This window comes from Aptenodytes forsteri, unplaced genomic scaffold (genome assembly GCF_000699145.1).
Source record: "Aptenodytes forsteri isolate BGI_AS27 unplaced genomic scaffold, ASM69914v1 Scaffold174, whole genome shotgun sequence".
Taxonomy (NCBI): Eukaryota; Metazoa; Chordata; class Aves; order Sphenisciformes; family Spheniscidae; genus Aptenodytes; species Aptenodytes forsteri.
In genome coordinates, this window is record NW_008794603.1 from 2678296 (window position 1) to 2698948 (window position 20653).

Genomic DNA, 20653 nt, shown 5'->3' on the forward strand with positions numbered 1-20653 from the left:
AAAAACATAATTCTCCCATTTTGATAAGGGGGGGGGGGGGAATCAGTTTGACATGAAAGGCTAATCAGTAGTTTAAATGAATGCAGTCCAGTGGGCTGCATAATTTGTGATATAACAGCAATCTTGTTCTCTTAAAATATTATTAAGGTACTTTACAAATACCACTGCTTGAGAATATCACTTTTTCTAAACAGGTAAACTGATACACCTTTAGAAAAAAGGAATTATTGGGATAGTGAATCAGTAATTCAGAAACAGATGCTTTAAATTTAATGCTTTTAGTATTAAGAAAGTAATTAAGAAACTGTGGTAGTCAAGCTTAGAGAGCATCTTATTTTATAGCCATCTCCACTGTAATCTTTCCAGGAAACTTGAAATGGTGTGACTTTCCTGTGCTCTATGTTACAAATTATGACTAAGAATCCCTCAGTATTATAAAAAAACTTACATTTTCTAGTATAAATTAGTTTTCGTGTTTCTTTAGAAGGAACAGTTCAATATAACACCAGAAATCTTAAACTCTAATTTGTGTATGATCAGTTTTCTGAGAGGAGGTTTGGGTGCAGGGAAGGCTAGTACTTGTAGTAGCCTATAGTATAATCCAGAACTCTTCCCTGCTATATAAGCTGAAGAAGAGGGATATATGATCAGGTCCTCTCTTCCTTCTGTGCTTACAGCCTCTAAGAAGGGTATCCGTGTGGTGCATGTTCTGGGAAAACTGTAATGTTAATAAGATGAGTGTCTTCCCAGGAGATAGCGTCATCATCTGGGAGGTATAGGTCCAATTGCCTGCTTTGCATGGGACATAGGTCCAGTTGCCTGCTTTGCTTTGGTGTAGACCCTCTGTTTTCACCACCTATAGATGTGTCGTTTTAGTGATGACCTGTGAGACCCCCAAAGGTTTCCTTGCAGACACTGTGATAGAGCAGGTCTGTGTTTTTTTGGGGAAAAACATTCAGATGCAGGATACGTTTGGTTACACATCACTACTTAATTGTATTTTGAAGTTGTTCCATAATCTCCATCATTTCATTACCTTTGCATAGTTCACTTAGCATATTCTATTGCTTTGATAGCTGCTAAAGCTTTAGTCCCTACAGCGGTAATGCCAAAGTGGACAAAACAGTATTAGTTTTATAAAATAGTTTTAAAAATATCTTTTAAAACCAAAAATTATGCTGGTTTTATGCCCTACTTGAATTTGTAAATGACTAAACATTTTAAAATGTGTTTGCCTTGGCTATACCACCCATATGTTAGATACTTATTTGCTAACTTTCTTCTAACTGTGTGAACAATTTATGATTTGATGTAGTGAGTAAATGTTGTAGATAAACTCTGCGTATAATTTTAGGCAAGAAAGATGACAATAAATTATGTTGTAAGATTGAAAAAATTAGGTTAGCAGTCTAGGAAGGGAAGCATGAGGAATGCTGGTCTGAGACCAAGTGGGATGTATATGATTGTCACACTTATTTACTGTAGTACAATGGGAAGTATATTTGGTCATCTTTACTCTGAAGAATTTAATTAAAAGAACAAAACTGGTGAAATCACAGAATAAACGAAGAATGCCAAAGGCAGAAGGAACTGGAGTGAGTTCAAAAGGGGTGAAGGGGAGATTAGGCCATTGCAAGATGCAGTAAAGAAAAGTCAGAGAGTGGAAGAGGACCCCATGGCAAGGTAAATCTCAGAGGCAAAAGGAGAAGTATTGTGTAGTTGTTTCAAAGGAAGTAAAAATTCAAGAGACTGGAATACAGACTTTAAAAATAAAAGCTTTTCAAAATTAAAGAGAATTTTCCTGGTAGTGTAATATTCAAAAACCAAGTTGGTGTAGGTGGTGAAAACGTTATGTAGCATTTATATAAGTGAACTAAGTTTGAAAATAAATATGGGTTTGGCTTATATTTTATTAGATAAGAGCATCTGAGGCTTGTTTAGCAGTTAGCTAGCTAAAGGTTTGTCCAAGGAGACAGTCAGTTAGGAGCGTGTAGGGCAGTGAAATAGATGATACAGAAGTGCGGGAGATTAGAGAGGAGTATTGAAATACAGCAAGTCTTAAAATCTTTTGAAAGCATTTCAGAGTAGGGGTAGGGAAGAAACTAATGAATGCAGAAGAGCTTTTCCTTCGGGTGATGGATCCTGTTAGTTTCAAAAGCTCTGTACCCTCAGGTCTAAGAGCAGCACAGAATTTGACAAAACTCAGGTAGGAAATGGTGAAGAACTCTCAGAATTAACTAAATTCTAACTATTTTTTCCCTACCCAGTTTAGTATATTAGTGCTTCTCTGTAGACTCTGGAAGTGTAACTTATAAAATAGGGTAACTAGGATGCTTTAAATGAAAGCATTAAAAATAGATGAGAAAGTTTGTGGAGATTATCTAGTTACTACAACACCAATACCAGGAAGCAAAGTAGATACAAAGCATGCATTAGATAGTCAATGGGAGGGGTGGTACTATCTGTCAAAAAACGTTCCAGGGCTGAAAAAGAAGAAATACAGGATTAAGATGGTACCACTAACCTCCTAATCAGGATGGCAACAGTGAACTTAATAGGAGATTGGTTGCTAATTCAGTTAGCAAAATAGTAAGGGGAAAGATACATCAGTGCTGGTTACAGAAATATGGTAACACGCTGGAATGCATGGAAAGAAATTCTAGGCAACATGAATGAAGTTTTCATGGAGCAGATAGAGGGGGAGGAACCTTCACAAGGAGAACGCAAGTCTGAACTGGTGCAGTGCTATTCAAAATGCTGTTATTGAAAAGCTGTTCTGCACCTCTACCATGTACTTGGATCTAGCACTGCAAAAGTGGTAGCAGGAGGTCCACTGCCGAGGAATTTAAGTTAAATGAGAGAGATAAGTTAAAAGTAACTCAAGAGGGACAGCTAAAAGGCAAGGTGAAAAAAGATTCTCATACAGCTGCAGCATAGCAGTGTGTATATATATATACACACACACATATCATGGGCTATTTAAACCTTTATAAAGACTTTTCTCCACATGCTTAAATCTCTGCTGCCACTACCAAGAAGACTTTTGCTCTTACTGCTACATGTTGTTTCATTTTCAGGATTATGACCCCTTTTAGGCTGTGCCCTATTTCACAACTGGATTTCTGTCAGGTTCACAAATTACGTTGTCATTGCCGAATCTGTGAACTGCACATGCTGACTTAGCTTTTACTCTGTATGTTTTAGACTTTCAACTATAAATGCTACCAAAAAAATTGAGTTGGAAAACTTAAAGTTGTCAGGGTATGGACAAAACTTTTCATCAAAGAAATGCTGCTTTGTCAATGAATCTTTCAGTATGGATCATTTAATAATGGAAAGAAGTTTAATGAATAAATCTTTTATAACTGTAGCTATAACTAACACCTTTTCTTGGCTAAAAGAAGAAAGATTCAAGCGTGACAGCTTTATTATTTTTAATTGATACGGGCCATGTACATATTTCCCTCTTCTTGGTTTTAGGCCTGAGGAGTTCATATGCTAGTCAACACAGTCAATTAGGACAAGAATTACGATCAACTGTATCTCCTGACTTGCACATCACCCCTATCTATGAAGGCAGAACTTACTACAGTCCTGTGTACCGTAGTCCAAATCATGGAACAGTTGAGCTCCACCAGGGATCCCAGTCAGCATTATATCGAACAGGGTCAGGTGGGTAAAAGGCTTCCAAAGCTCTTCCATTGACTGTGTCCCAAAGTCATGCTTAATTTACTTACTGGAGTTTTTCTGGAACCTGTGGCATATAGGAGAACATCTATGAGATACGTAATGCCAGTTTAAAAGGAAAAACTAGATGCTATAAATTAATGGAGATAGAAACTAGGTTTGAAGGACTTAACATAACCAGCAGGAATTAAAAAGCTTTTGTGATGTTTGCAAGAAATACTTGGGGCTATATATCAGTGTCAGCTTAGGGTTAGAAAACCCTAAAAAACTGTTTGATATCACACACTCAGGTACATCCAAGCAAAGTGTATTTCATGACACAAAAAAATTATTGCTTCCTCTTGCATTCTCTGTGCATCATTCTCTTATGAATTGAGTTTGTTCATTTTTTTTTATTCATCAGTACAGTAAAATGATAGCTTGCACACTTAAATTATCTACCTCATCCTTCACAGTAAAAATACTGTTTTTACCCAACTTCTCAGCAAAGGTTAATGTTAAAATACTATATATGAAGATTGTATATTGAAACTGAAATATTTCTATAGTATTTCATAGAATTGCTACTCGTATATTATGAAGTGCATAGGCATTAGATTAGTATTAGAACTGATTTTCTGTAAAGGGAAAGGTAATACATGTTGCAGTGCTGTTTGTTCTTTAAGGTTGATTAATAATTTGTACATTGGAGTAATTTCCAAATTTAACTAAGTTACTCTCTAGAAATATTTATAGAGAAGTGTCCAATTCATATGTCATGTTTTCACACATTTCAAAATTGCTTTTTAATGTTTTTTAATGTAACTGAAATACTAAGACTATGGAATGTTGAAGGAGGCAACAGTTTTTGCAATTCTCCTGTCTTCTACAGCCTAGAGTAAACAAGTTTGTCAGGATGTGCCAATGAGGAAATATAACTACAAATTGGTATTCTCTGTTTACTTGCCTACCTAATATCACTTACCTTGGAAGAACAAAAGCTACCACAACAGCTGTGTTAAGTCAGGAAGATACATGTTCCTGTTTTTGAAACTATCAGCTTAATCTTCGAAGTCATCCTCTTGTTAGCTTTTTGTCAGGGAAATGTACATGTAGTTGGGAAAAGGAAAATATCATATAAACTATATACATTTTTGTTTCCTTATTTTTCCTTTTTCTTTTTAGTACAGTTGGCAAATTGATGTTACTGTTAGTAATTGAATTTTATTATAAACCTTGAAAACATTTTGCACCCTGATTTCTGCTTGATGGCACAAGATGCATTTCTTACTTTAAATACTTGTTGAGGCAAGCTGAGGCATAAGCCTGATTCCACCAAACCTTTAGTTCTGTAACTAACCTCTCTATCTTCCCTGGGATGTTGAGTAATTGCTCCCTTAAATCTGTCGATAGCTTTCAACATTGAGCATGGTACACGTTCTTAAGACTGATTTTTTTGTTATTGTTGTTGGTTTTTGCTTACACTTTTAACCACATACTGCCTCTTCTTTTCAATAGACATATGTTACCTAGTTTGTTTTAATACTGATTTTATACTAGGAGTTGGAAATCTGCAAAGATCATCCAGTCAGCGTAGCACACTCACATACCAAAGAAATAATTATGCTCTGAACACAACAGCTACCTATGCGGAACCCTACAGGTCAATGCAGTATCGACTGTCAGAGTCCAGTTATAACAGGCTGCAGCATGCAACACCCGCTGATGATGGGACCACACGATCTCCATCCATAGACAGCATTCAGAAAGACCCCAGGCAAGTCCATTTTTGCTTTCAAGAATCACACATATTTGCTGTAATAAGATTTTTAATACATTCCTTGAATATATATGGCACTGTTGTACATATTCCAGTTTTACATTGTTTAAACAATCACGACTAATTTAGATATTAAGTTCTATACCTTTATAGCCAAAGTAATAAATGCAGTCTACTTGTTACAGTAAGAAAGAGCAACTTTTATGCATTCAGTTATTATTATATTTTTCTTCCATGTTTGTTTTCATGTAGAAGTTATTACAGGAAATACTTATAAATTTGATGATAATTGACTGGATTATTCTAAATATTTTTGAGTAACTCTACAGAGCAACCTGTAATATTGTAGTAAGTTTTCTCTTTATGGGAATGGGAATCAGGGTTTGAAAATTAGAAAGTACGTACCTGATTTATTTGAATGAATTTTTCATGAGCAGCCTGCTTAAATTTCAAAACAACATAAGTTTAAAAATGATATATAAATGTACCATTTTGAAAGCAAACACACATTCATATTTTTAAAATAGTTACTAGTTTGATGTTGTAAATGTATGTACACAGTGTGGGCATGTGACAAGTGTGATATTATCATTATGATTCATTAGAGACACTATTCATTAAAACCTTGTATTTTAAAATGGGAGTACCAAAACCCAGTCCATGCAAAGCTTGGAGGGATTTATGGTACTGTTTATCTTCAGTATGGGTATGTGATTGCTAGAAATTCCAGTCCGTCCTCAGGTTGCTAGTTCATTGAGGCAGCTTCTAGACACTCCTTGGTCATGAAAGCACATTACACATTCTGCTGGTTTAGAAAGAACTGAAAGCAGAGCACCTCATACTGGAGGATATGGACTCCAGTGATGCCTCAGGAGTCTTTAATGTGGAAACATTAGGGCACCAAATAAACTTTGAAAATAGATAGCTAATAGCTATGGTCAGAGTAGAGTCTTACACTGAAATCTTTTGGGCTTCCTGCGTTACAGAAGGCTCATAGCCTGATTCAGTTATTTTCTAGTTTGGCCATATCCTTCAGTCTTGAAAATAAAAGCACTGTTTTTAATAGATTTTGTTGTTCTGTTTATTAGTGGAAATTAATATATTAAATTTTTTTAGTAGATCTTGAGAGACTGGATTAATTTCATTTAACTGAATGGTGCATTCATCTAAATGATGTTAATAGGATAATCTTACCTCTAAGTAGTAATGCTTGCTAGCTGCATGCTACTGCTGGCCTATTCTGGCATGGCTTACAAGAAAAGTTACTTATAAAAGGAGTACTTCACATTCATAACAAGGAACTTCAAAGACATTCTGACTCAGTTTTCATTGCTGATGCACCTTCTTATCTTGTAATTTCACAGTGGAATAGTTTTTACCTTACATTTTAATCTGTTTCAGTTTCTGATTTGCATATAATGCTATTGCAGAGGTTAGGTTAGTGTGTTACAGTAGCCTCAGACTGGGCTATTTGAAAGCACCACTCTATAGTAAGAGCGAAGGGAGCATTCAGAAAGCTACTAGTTTTATTAGAAAGGCAGTTTTCCCTAAGGTCTTCCTACCATTAGTATGGAGAAATAAACCTCTAAGTTGTTGAGCAGTTCGAGGTAGGCACATAACTGAACTTTCCCTTTTTGGTGACTGTAGGAATCCTAGGGAGACCCGGCTGCCCAAACTAGCATCCTTTTTTTTTTTTTTTTTTTTTTTTATAAATTTACTTGGATTTTTGAGCATGGGAAAACTTAGATACTACTTTTTTTTTTCCTTGTCAATCTTCCTTTACAGAAGGAAGATAGCCCAGCAAATATTAATGAGTATATTTCTAAATCTGTGAATTGGGCATGGAATTGTTCAATGACTTTTCCAGGATTTGTCTGCACAAAACCATTTTGGTTAATGAAGGAGATTTGATTTTAATGATTTTAAGTTTACAATCCCTGGATAACTCAAATTTATGGAAACTTCCTGCATCTGATCATGATGATGAAATTTCAGGCTGTGCAGCTTTTGTTGAAGTATAATTGACTTCAGACTAGGAAGAACATTGAGCACTGAGAAAAAAATGTCGTGTGGAAGAGATGCCGCTGAGCAGCATTGTTAAGTGGGTATCTGTTGCATTATATATTTAGTTTTTGGGAGATTTATGTAGGTTGCAGCGTTTGAGTTGGTATAATTTTAGTATATATATTTGTGTGATCAACAACCAAGCTAACTGAAGAACATAGGATATAAAGCATCCTTTTCCAATTGGAAGACTAAAAGGTGATGTGACTCTCAGTTATTCTAATACACCTGATTTTCCTCCTAGCCCTGATATGCCAGAACAAAAACAGAATTATTGAAAAACACTTAAGATGCTCTAGTAATTCTACTTAGTAAATAAACATACATTTATAACTAATACCTTCTCTTGAATGTGTTCATCTAACGAAGGGAGTTTGCTTGGCGAGATCCAGAACTGCCTGAAGTCATTCACATGCTTCAACACCAATTCCCGTCGGTTCAGGCGAATGCAGCTGCCTACCTTCAGCACCTGTGCTTCGGAGATAACAAAGTAAAAACGGAGGTACTGTACTGAGTGCGTTTCTGTTCCTGGGGAAACTATAAAAGAAAAACTAGACCTCTCACCTCTTCCTGGTTTTTGGGGTTGTTTTTTTTAGATCATAACACAGTTTTTTAGACCCTTTTGTGTTTCTGTTTGTACCGGATGTATGATAATATTGAAGTACTTAGGTGTGTGTAATTACACACACACACACACAGAGTTTTTTTTCCTGTCACAAGAGGCTGCATGGAAATTATATGAAAATATTTTATATTCAAGTTGTGTAATCTAGCAGAACTGTAAAGTATGTTTACTAGAGCCTGGTTTTGTGTAACCTGTTGATGACTGGAGGCTAAGAAAAACAAGAATTCTGGAAGGCTTTCCACTGGTTTTGATCAAGATATTTTAAGGCATTATAGGGAATAAGTGAGCTGTCAGGCAAAAGAAAGAAATGCAACCCTAGAAATATATAGAAGATAGTATTTATGTCAATATGATGTGGAGGAAGGATACATCTGAGTGAAAATTCAGATTATTGTTGAAAAGTCTAGAAACTTTGCATTTGAAGAGTGCTCTTTTTGCAGAGCAGCTATGAGCTATTGATCTGAAGGAATTTGCTTTTTCATTCATATCATATATGTGTGTGTTATCTGTTATTTTCAGTATAAATATTATTTTTGTTTATAAAATGTTGGTGCAACTTTTATAAGAGAGCCCAACATAATTCACTGTTGCTAGAAGGCAACAGTGAAAAGATGAAAAGATGGTGGTGGTTTTGATGTTCTGGTAAAGATCGCAGTGATAATCAGATGTAGACAGATTTGTAATGTAGTCTTGCTATTTTATAAGGGATATGACAGCTTATTTAGGAATTCTTGGGATATTATTTGTCTGCACATGTTCATCTACAGGAGATCTTGTGTTTCTTCACTGTTTCCACTTTCATTATTACAGAATTTGTTTTAGAAATTATGGAATTTCTGCTTTAATTTTTTGAGACGTACACAAAACTAAAAGAAATATGCCAAAGTTTAAGCAGAATTTGAATGTGGTGCTAACTTGTGTGTCATGTATGAAGTGGTGTCTCAATTGTTTACCCTACTTAGCATTAGAAATATTTGATATATTTTTAAATCAGTTCAGGTATAAAGGATTATAGACATGTTATATCATATAATCAAGCTTATAAAATCTTACCCAAAGAAAAAGGTCTTCTTTTTGATTTAGAAGACAAGATGAGTTACAGTAGCCTGACAACTGTAAATGTAGCCTGCCTTCCACTTAGTGTGTGGAATTCTGGAACAGAAAATTTCTCCTTTTCAAACAGAGGAGATTTATGTACTGGCAGTTATTTCTTTTGAATGGGAATAATCAGCTGTTAGAAATTCTTAGAATACTATGACAGAAAGAATGCAATTGTCTGGCTTCTAGGAGAAAAGAATATTCCTGCACTTTTGGGAAAGCGAGCCTTATGTCAGTGTTTCCTGATGAGGCTCTCAGTCTCCTAAGAAGAAGCTGTCCCTTGAGTTGGGATGGTGGGTAGGGATCAACATGTTTTGAAAACATGATGGTATCTGTGGCAGTAGGAAAGTTGCAATTCATGTTCCCCTCAAAGTAGAGGCCAGCACAAGAAGCTAACTGGGATAGGAAAGGATCATAATTATTTTAGAGCCAAATTCAGTAAAGCCTTATTTGAGGACTGCTTTTGTATTTTCATTCATTATTTAAATTTATTATTTTGTTGCTGTGATAAAGACCAGATTAATTTGCTAGACTATTAAGGATATTAAAAGGCTAGCAAAATGAACTAGAATGCTTGCATTGCTAAAACCTGAAGGTAAGCATAAGAAAGTGCTTATTGTGGAGGGGAATCTTTACCGTTTAAATTAGATATGAAACTACACAGAATTAATAAATTACACTTCCATGTAATGAATATCTATCTGTAAATACATACAATACTGATATATTAGTTCATGAATATATCAGTTTACAAGAATTGTGATTTTTTTTAAATTTAGAAATTGAAATACCTGTTCAAACTAGCAACAGCTGCTACGTTTTAAAATCGTTAATGACTCAGCAAAATAAAAATCTTAAAACTGGACTAGAAATCCATTCTTATTTTGAAATACATACACAAAACCTGTATCTCATCAAGTTTTGCGAACAGATTGAAAAACGATAAAGCTGTTTTGTCATTCATAACTTGTATCTGTATTATGGATGTGTAGTGTAGATGTAGTGTTTGATGTGCTGTATTGACATACAAGAGGGAGATTTAACTGAAAAGTATGAATAGTTACTTGTTGCTTCATTATTTAGTAACAGAAATCTTGAAAAAGAACAACGCTCAATTTTTTTTTTCATAGCATGCTGCAGTATGTAGTGTATCAAATAGTCTGTATCAAATGGGGGTTCTGGTTGACAGCCGGCTGAACATGAGCCGGCAGTGTGCCCAGGCGGCCAGGAAGGCCAATGGCATCCTGGCCTGTATCAGAAATAGCGTGGCCAGCAGGAGTAGGGAAGTGATCGTGCCCCTGTACTCGGCCCTGGTGAGGCCGCACCTCGAATACTGTGTTCAGTTTTGGGCCCCTCACTACAAGAAGGATGTTGAGGTGCTGGAGCGTGTCCAGAGAAGGGCAATGAGGCTGGTGAGGGGTCTGGAGAACAAGTCTTCTGAGGAGCGGCTGAGGGAACTGGGGTTGTTTAGCCTGGAGAAAAGGAGGCTGAGGGGAGACCTCATCGCTCTCTACAACTACTTGAAAGGAGGTTGTAGCGAGGTGGGGGTCGGTCTGTTCTCCCAAGTAACAAGCGATAGGAAGAGAGGAAGTGGCCTCAAGTTGCACCAGGGGAGGTTTAGATTGGACATGAGGAAAAATTTCTTTACTGAAAGAGTGGTTAAACATTGGAACAGGCTGCCCAGGGAAGTGGTTGAGTCCCCATCCCTGGAGGTATTTAAAAGACGAGTAGATGAGGCGCTTAGGGACATGGCTTAGTGGGTGGTGGTGTTGGATCAGTGGTTGGACTCAATGATCTTGGAGGTCTTTTCCAACCTCAATGATTCTATGATTCTATGAAATAAATAATCTGTAAGGTAATATCCATTTCCTAGCTACAGAAATCTTGCCAGGTGAATAACTTTAAGCTTAAAGTCCACTGAATGCCTTTAGATACAGATTCCTGGTGGCTTTTGATGTAGCAGTGGCTTTGTTTAATTGATCAATGCCAAACTTTGTATCCCCTGGATTTATAACTTACATGGTAGATATATCTAGGTGTGTAAATACAGGTTTCCTTTCGAAAAATACACATTTTAAACAGAGGTCTAAAAAATTTCCAAGTCACCAGTCTTTCATTTTATTTCTTTTATTCTACTTAAGAGGTGATTTGACATGTAAAAATCACATACAGTGTTCGTCACAGACCTTGCATTTCAATTATTTTTTTTTATTCCAAGCCTCTTCAATTTGGCTGTTTTAAAGTGTAAAGATACTAACTGTTTTGGTACCCAATGCAATTTTCAAGAATGCAATAGAGAGAAGATTCTGTTTTTCAAAGTATCAACTTCAAGTGATGTGGCTAAATCTGTTACGTTTTCATTGAGAATAATTTTATTCTCCTTGTGTTATGGCCAATAAAAGACATGGAACTTTTTAAGCCAAAAATCCATGAAAACTTGTACACATTAATGTATTTCAAATAGCCTTGTGGCTTACCAGCCTAAGTATTATACAGGTTAGAACAGAAAAGGGTCTTCTCAAAGTGCTTTTAATGCTGAAGTAGAGAATCCTTAGAACTGCTATGTTTTACATCTCTTCTAACTGTTTGGCCCAGAATTACAACCTGTATAAGCAAAGTATTCAGGAATGATGGTGTATCTCTTTCTTTTCACCATGGGATCTCCTTCTTAGGGCAGCAGCAGTTTAGCTGCTGTAGGTGTGGGGTTTTTAAAGAGATCCTATGCCAACTTCATTAGGCATATTCTATGGATAGTATGGCACAAAAGTTATTGGCTGTGCTAAAATAACACCAGGTTATAATAGATCAATCTTGTATTGGAAAATAGCTCATATTTTTTAAAACAGTTCATAGAAAATGTTTTGGTAGCCTTTTGGTGGTGATTTTTAATTTAAAATTAATTTTAATCTTGTAAGTAATACTACTTAGTTATCTCTTGAAAATATTTTTTATTTAGTAAATATTACAGAATTCTAAAATACTTTAATCTTTTATCATTTCTGTAAGTTATTTTGAACAAAAAATTACTACATGGAAATGAGATCTCAAAACACAATGAAAAATATATAACAAAGAATAAATGCAACTAACCTGCTCAAAGCAAACAGTATAAAAATTTCTTTTTGTTTTACAGAATTTCGGCAGAGTAGACCTTCCTTTTAAAAAGAACTTCAGATATGCCAATAGGACTGGATATATGCTAATTTGATCTGATTTGTGTGTGTGTGGCTAAGTGTAAAAGCTGGCATTTAAATCTTTGCAACTTCTTATTTCTAATATTCCCTAAAAAGATATTCTGAGGTATAGGAAATTACTTCAAAAACTGCATTACTGGGAGACAAAACTTTAGCAGTAACAGTTCTTCTCTGAACACAGCAAATGACTGAAAATGTCCATCAGCCTTTTCAACAAGGATGTGAGTGGTTCACAGGAATTTTCAGTACAGTGTAACAATAAAGTTATTAAGATTTACCAACAATATTTCTTTTTGAAGTAGAATGGAATCTACTGTTTTTATAAAAATAAAAGCCTTTTAAATCTGGAGAGTGAAATGGATGAAATCAATGGGTGCTGATGTTCCCGACGTTCCATTTTCTAGGTATGTAGGCTGGGAGGAATCAAGCACCTGGTTGATCTCCTGGATCACAGAGTCCTGGAAGTTCAGAAGAATGCTTGCGGCGCACTGAGAAACCTTGTTTACGGAAAGTCTACTGATGAAAACAAAATAGCAATGAAGAATGTTGGTGGGATACCTGCCCTTTTACGATTGTTGAGAAAATCTGTTGATGCCGAAATAAAAGAGCTTGTAACGGGTAAGTTTTGAATAGAAACAAGCAGAGAACTATAATACAGATTATTTTTCTGAAGTGGACAAGACTGGAATAACTTGTAAGTGACTGGAATTGAGTATATCGACTGTTTTTTTATTTGTGCGTTGGTATTTTTTGTGAATACAAAATCACTTATTTTGATTACTGACAGTTAAAGTATTAGCATAGAAGTATAGATTCACTGGGAGAAGTGAATCTTGAGGTAGTTGCACTAAAGCGCCACTTAGGGTAAATTTTCCCCTGGTATGATTCTTCTGCATACGCAGCTAGGTCTTGGATAGGTCTTTCTTTATTGATTCCTAACACTTGTTTTATTTCAGGCTTTTTTCATCATCTGCTGACAACAGCTGGAAATACGATCTTGCAGAATTCTTAAGATGGACCCAAACTATGTAAATGTCTGTTAAAGTACAGACAGAAAATTGCAAGTATGCAAATTATAGAAGCATCTTAGTGCCCAGCTTGCTAGTACAGTCATGGCAAGTGACTGTGTACACACTCCTAGTCTCTTGAGTATGAGGTAGCAGATTTAGCTTATAACCCACGGACCTACTTGGCACTTGGTGCAGACAGAAAGTGCAGAAATAATAAATGATTTCCAGTTCTAACACATGAAGGAACTCCATTTCCATCAAAGCAAGGTGGATTTGTTGGGTACTGCATACATCTACTATCTCTTTTTCTTAATATGGGAGTGATTTGTCTGTGAAGGTTTTAGGGAATTGAAAAATGTAAGAGGATAGAAAAAAGCAGTGTTTTCACTTTCCTTAAACAGTTCCTCTTCCAAGTTTTAGTAGCTCCCTCGTTTGATTTTGTTAAGCTACGAAGCTTAACTACTTACCTACTAAGCAAAGCTGTACAACAGTGCTTAAGTTAGAAGAGGTGTCATATTGGGAGCCTCTCCAAATTATTTCCTTGTTTAGAAAAGCTATTAAGTAGAGAAAGGACTCTGTACAGAATGTACCCAAAGCATTTAAGTTTAAGTTCATATGCAGGCTATTTTCCTTAAGTATTTTCCACATAAACAAGCATTAAGATAACCTGCAGCTTTCATGTTCTCTCTAGAAGGATACAGTTTTTTTCCTTAAGAAGTTATGTAAATAGAATACTTAAAACTAGAATTACACATTAGCTGCTCTATAAAATTCATATTTTATGCATCTAAATTACTTGTGCTTTTAAGATGTTAGGGATGGTTCCACAGACAAAGCCAAAGTCAAATTCTTAATTACAGAAGGTATTTAGTCACTATTAAAAAAAAAACAAAAAAAATGAAACCCTACACTGTTATCTTTCAAAAAAGATATTGAACATCATCTGTAAGTGAAAAGATTTTTCAAATAAATATGGTATTTAATTTGAATTATAGTTAAAGATGACTACTTCAGAAAAAGTGACTCTTACTTTTTCACACACGTATTTTTAATTTTTTTAACCAGCTACATCAAAATGGAAAGTTTTGACCTAGTTGTCTTCTGGTTAAGTCAGTGGCATTGACTTCTGTTAGAGATAGACCAATACTGAATGCTTGAGAAGAATCCACAGCAGACTTTTGGAGCTTAGGGATTTTTAAATGCTTTCTATAAATAGCAATATAAAGAAAAGAAGTGGAAAAGATCCAATGATTATTTGTTTAATAATTAAAAATCTCCACCTATGTCAGAACTAAAACTAGCAAACCACACCCAGTTTACTATGTTCCCAGATTAAGATAATGTAAATACAGAGAAATTAGTATCAATCTATACCACTAGAAACACTCTATGTCTGATTTCTAGTTTAAAATCAGTGCTATTCATTACTGCTGTAGTTTATTCATAATTTTTCATATAAAATGGATTTTCTAGTGTAACATTTTTTAATGAAGTACAATGCTTTTCTTTTTCCTGAGGATGGTCTTTCTTCCTTACTAAATGAATTATACTTTCATTATTAGCAGTATCAATTGCCTTTGAAAGATAACAGCTGTATCTGGTGTCATTGCAAGTGAAATTCATCCAGTTTACCTTGATATGCAGTTAGATTAGATAGATGAAAATTTTGTTATCCCAGATAAGTGAAATTAGAATAACAAACTTCTTGCAATCTGCATAGATATATTTCATATTAATTCTTTTATATAAAATTTGAGAGGAATTATTTAGTCAAAAGCAATCTTTTAACCTAAGAAATTATTTGGGAACATGCCCTAAAGATTATCTATAGTAAGTTTGAAAAGCTAGCATACTGGGGGAGGGTTTAATTGCACAAACATGTTTTAGAGGAGTTAGAAAACAGTAGGAGTACTGGGGTCTATATTTAATTAACAGTAACCGAAATGACAAGATTGAAATGCAGAGAGATAAAGAAGCGGAAACTGAATAGAAAGTTACATTAAAAAATACAGAAGGTGTAATTGCAAAACCACAAGCATGTTTTAAGAGGGAAGCAAGTAATCTTTTTTATAGATTATCCAGAAAATAAAACGTGCTAAATCACTTTCCATAATCATTATATGAAAATGAACTAATACTATTTTTTTTTAAAAAGTCTTTAAAAATTGGACTTTGGAATGCATTGGAAGAGGATAACTCTTCACTGAGCTTACTCCAGCTGCATGCAGCGTCCATCGCTGCTGACCCATAGTAGCCTTGCTGTCCTGTGTTCTGCAGTCAAAGAGCCCTTAGAAGGGAAACTACTCTTTTTTTTGGTAACTGCAACACATTTCATTAGATTTCAGCACCAGTGCTTTCTGGAGGCTACTGTTTTTCACATTCCAGCGCAGCTTCAGCACTAGGCAGCAGAAATACTGTTGGGGCCTTCCTGACTGTGTACAAGAGCTCCATTCCCTAGTAAGTGACATGAAGGATGTCTGGCTATGTTTTTAAGTTGCAGTCAGCACAGCGTGGAATCAATCTGTGAATTTCAGGATCTCATGTCTTGGAAGGCTTATATGGCAGAAAAATGTATATGAAGTAGAAATCAAAATATGCATGTTCTTGAACCCAAGTGCAGTTTCTAACAATTGAGTCTACTTTCAAGAGACCCTCAGAAACAGCCCTTTAATATGTTAAAATGTAAGAAACATTGGTGTACTCCACTACTGCAAGTTTTCCAGAGAAAGCGAGTCAGATGCCTACCTTAGAGTAGTTTCTTGATTTTCATCAGATCTTCAGCAGCAGAGATGAGCCACAAACCATGCCCTCTCCAGAGAAAGACCTCTCATCTACTCTTTTGAATGGTTGGTTTTCTGTCAGGATTCCTCCCTGAAATGTCAAGCAAGTGACAGTGCTGAACTTGGGGGAGCAGTATGATTTTATAGCTGGAAGGAAGGAAGGAAGAATGAGCACAAATTCCAGCAACAATTAATCACTAGCTTAGCTGTGTGGTAAAGGGGAAAGAGGTTGTCGTTGATGGTCCTGGCAATTCTTCGTAGTTTATTTCTTCAAATTAGTACTATCTCAGCCAGTTCAGCTGAGAAATGCTGTTCTCTGTCCAACAGCACGATCTTTTGTATACACAGTGTCATCTTTGTGAGAGACTGCATTCTTGCAGCAGTTGACACTGTGCGTTGTTGCTTGTGTATTTTTGGAAAAGGGACCTGGAGTTCTGCAGTTCTGGGCAACCTGAGGTAACTTTTGAGAAGGTACAGAAATAGCTGCAAGTCCCACACAATTTTGCAAACTAAGCACTCTCTGAAATGGGTATAGTTTCCTTTCACAACTTTCATGTTACTATAATATTTACCTCAATTCTACTCTGTATACAATCCAAAGTACTTTGTGATCAACTGTGTAAAACCTGCAGAGGTAGCATATGATCATCCATGTTCAGCAGTGGACCTCCAAGCTGGTGCAGCTGCTGAAGAACTCTTAATAAACCTGCTACCCATTTGGTTAACACTAACTGATGTAAGCAGTGGCAGTGGAATTCATTGCCATAAACTCATCTAGGGTCTTAAAAATCTGGGTTAAAATGCCAAGATTCAAAACCAAAGTAGAGCATGAAAAAATGCAGCTGGATACAGAGGAGAAACGAAGTTCTTTGCCTCTGGTAATGCCAGGGTTCCATGAATAGTTGATCCCCCACAACACCCCGGAGTACAAAGCCATTCAGCAAGGAATGAGCAAATCCTACTTTTCTCTTTCCCATCCAGAAATTTTATCTGCAGGGTTTTGGGGGGGGGGGGGGGGGGTGTGGGGTTTGTTAACCCATGACTTAAGCTTGATTTTAAACAGCTAAAGCTGTTGACTGGAGACACAGACATCATTATGCATTTATGTCCTGTAGTCCTAATGAAATTGCTGCCTTACCATATACGTTTCATTTATTCTCTGAATTAGGTAGCAAAATGAAGCTTTGAAGAGTTACCACATAAGGGATTTTCTGGACAGAGCAACTCAGGGGCTGGTGCCATCGGAGGAATTTTCCTATTACAGTTGCTTGAGTTACATGAGTAATGTAACCAATTCAACACCGAACCTGTAACCAGTAGAAACAAACCAACAAAAGAAAACCCTTACAAAACTAAAAGCTACTGAATCGGAGAGAAGGTGGTTTTTAATTATCCTCACACTTCACTGCTATCTATTGGAAGGGACAGATTTGTAACCTTAAAATATTACCGTAGATCCAAGTCCAGAAGGATTATGAATAAATATCAAAAATTTTATACATCAGAACAGTCAATACACAATTGTCTTAATATTTTTCCCTGAGGAGAGAATGTTAGAGACAGGGAGATGTTAGGGGATATTTCCCATGCAACTTCTTCTCTCAGTTGAGGAACATTGCTAGCCTGTCATCCATGAGGAGCTGCTAAGGATCAACAAACTCATTCAGTCCTGGCTTACTTTTGATGAGCAGTGAGAAGGATGAAGCCAAAGTTCTGCTTACAGATTACAGCTCTTCTAGTAACTCCAGCAACTATTAGTAAAGTGGCAAAAGATCTAAACAGAATTATTTATCTTGCCTGCTTAATTTTTGCTGTTACAGAAGCTAACCAATTTTGTCCAAATTCGTCCAGAAGTGGATAGAAAATTCTTTATTATGAAGAAAAATGATGATTTGTAAGTGAAGTAGCTGGCATTTGATGCAGTTAGGTTTGATGTTTTTGTATGTTGCTGTAAAGTGGAATCTACTGGTTTTCTTGCACCAGGGCCCAAAGACCTCAAGCAGCATTACTGTGATAGGCATTGACCTTTAAAAATCAATAAAAATAAAACCTTGTATTTCATGAGGTGCTACAGTCTGTGACAACAAAACTGTTGTAAATCTGAGAAATTCTAGTTAACAAACTATTAACTTTTATATTAATTCATAAAATATTTACATGTGATGTACTGCTATTGCACTATTTTCTGCATTCCATACGCCTTACCACGTAATGGTAGAAAAAGGCCAGTGAAATTTCATATACATTAGTTTCATACTTTTGTGTTTCAGTAAGATGACCTATGATCTACTTAACTATTAGTTTCTACTGTATATTATATACTTTGCTGTTAGTTTTCAGCTGATGCTGCCATTTGTAAAGTAAATGAAAGAGCACTACGCCTATGCTATTACAATGCTAGTCTTTTTCCATACCTTAGTATAGGAGATGAAGCTTTCTGCATTTATTAATCTGAGCGGAGTTTTAAATATAATTTATTTTAATTATATAGAAGGCCATCAGTTTGAATGCTTGAATATGTTACTCCAGAGTAATTTGCAGCAATTTTATAGAGAATTGGAGGTGGTGGGTGGTGTTAAAAATCATGGCACTGTTTTTTCCATACTTATGCTAGTTCTAGAGCTTTCATTGTTGTATTTGGAAAGTTTAGATAGAAACTTATATTTCTTTCCTTACAAGCTGATAAAACTAGATTGCTATATTTTGGGGGGGTTTATATGAGGATATTTTGGGTCTCAATTTCAGTCTTACCTGATGTCTGCTGTCAGAGTAGCATTATTAATTGCACATCTGAGATGGCTTAAACTCATTACTGAAAAGCATATATTGAACCTTTAAGAGATTTAATGAATTTGTACGAGGTAATCACATAACCTTTTATTTAGGATTTACAATTGCAATTGAGAAGACATCAAATTGTCTAAAGTGATGATTCTTTTCAATTGTTTGCCTAAAGATACTGTTTTTAGAATAGGACTAGCAGAAGGAATGCTAAAGGTATCAAAAGAAAATGTCCATATATTTTTCTTGCGAGGTATATGACACCAACGTGTTTCAACACTAATATAAGATATAATTCATATACATGGAGTTCTTTATGTCAACACAGTAGAAAAGCAAATGCTAGTGTCGATTTGATTTGCACTGGAATAGAAATTAACAGATTGCTGAGATTTACAAAGAACAATAGCTTTGGACACACAGCCTTTCCAAGCTCAGATTACAGTAGATAAGTGCTATAAGAACACAGAGCTGTTCTTTTTTCCTTCTGTTACTACAATTGATTATAGGACAAATCTTGACCCTTGCAGATCTAAATTAGCACACTATCTTCCATACATTACAGCACCAAGTGAGGCATTTCACAGCTGTTGGTCAGGTCATGGGTTCCAGTAATAGTCTGTTGAGCCCAGTGTAGTAGTCTTGTGTATAATCACAGATCCATCTGCCTACGCATAGTTTGCTTGCATCCTTTCCACCCCAGAGCATTATGTGCAGCAAGCAGCATATAGAATCAGACCTTTACCATTTAGCATGTTGAAAAAAGAGTTCTTCATAAATAATTTCTCCCCAGTTGAAAGTACCCTGTGGAAAATTATGAAAATTCAATTGATTTTTCAGTATTTCTATGACCTATCTACATGCAGTAGGATATGACCTATCTACATGCAGTAGGATATGACCTATCTACATGCAGTAGGATTTGATTAAAAACAACTGCAGTCACTAAATGCAGTAACATTGTTTTGTCTTTATAGATTCCAAACTACCTGTTTTCACTAGATGTTCCAGTTCTGGATTTTTTTTCATTCTACTTCATATCACCTTGTCTGGATCACATTTCCAGGACAAAAATTTGATCCTTGAGGTCTTTTTTTTGTTTCTACATAATTTTTTGGTACATTGTGTGAGTTAATTCAAGCATATGTGTCATGGTTTAACCTCAGCTGGCAACTGAGCACCACACGGCCGCTAACTCACTCTCCCCCCTCCCTGGTGGGAGGGGGGGAGAGAATTGGAAGAGTAAAAGTGAGAAAACTCATGGGTTGAGATAAGAACCGTTTAATAATTTAGATAAAATAAAATAGTAATAATAACAGTAATAATAAAAGAATAGACAAAGCAAGTGATGCATGATGCAATTGCTTACCACCCACTGACTGATGACCATCCTCACAGAAGTTCACCCAAGTTGTCTTCTCTACATACAGCTATATCAGCTGTTTAGTGTCCACCACTCCCTGGTGTTACAGGTAGTATCATAGCTGGCATGCGGAGTTTGATCTCTGGACCTAACTGGCAGACATTTCCTCATCACAGACCTTTGAACCTCCAGATATGTTCCGAGTGAAGTGACACAAAAACATGAAGACTGAAAAGAGAACTATATTACTTCATGGTCTTGTCCTTTTTCCTTTTAATAGTAATTGCCTTCT

The 20653-nt window shown here is 35.8% G+C and overlaps 1 protein-coding gene across 2 annotated transcripts in view; it reads left to right on the forward strand.

Moving 5' to 3' along the window:
- The window catches only part of PKP4 (plakophilin 4), a 73535-nt gene that overhangs the window by 33819 nt on the left and 19063 nt on the right, over positions 1-20653 (forward strand). For both annotated transcript variants that reach the window (XM_009273161.1, XM_009273160.2), the window contains exons 7-10: positions 3481-3672; positions 5227-5443; positions 7880-8012; positions 12832-13045. In XM_009273161.1, coding sequence (XP_009271436.1) covers positions 3481-3672; positions 5227-5443; positions 7880-8012; positions 12832-13045 — 756 coding nt within the window. The remainder of the gene's footprint in view (positions 1-3480; positions 3673-5226; positions 5444-7879; positions 8013-12831; positions 13046-20653) is intronic.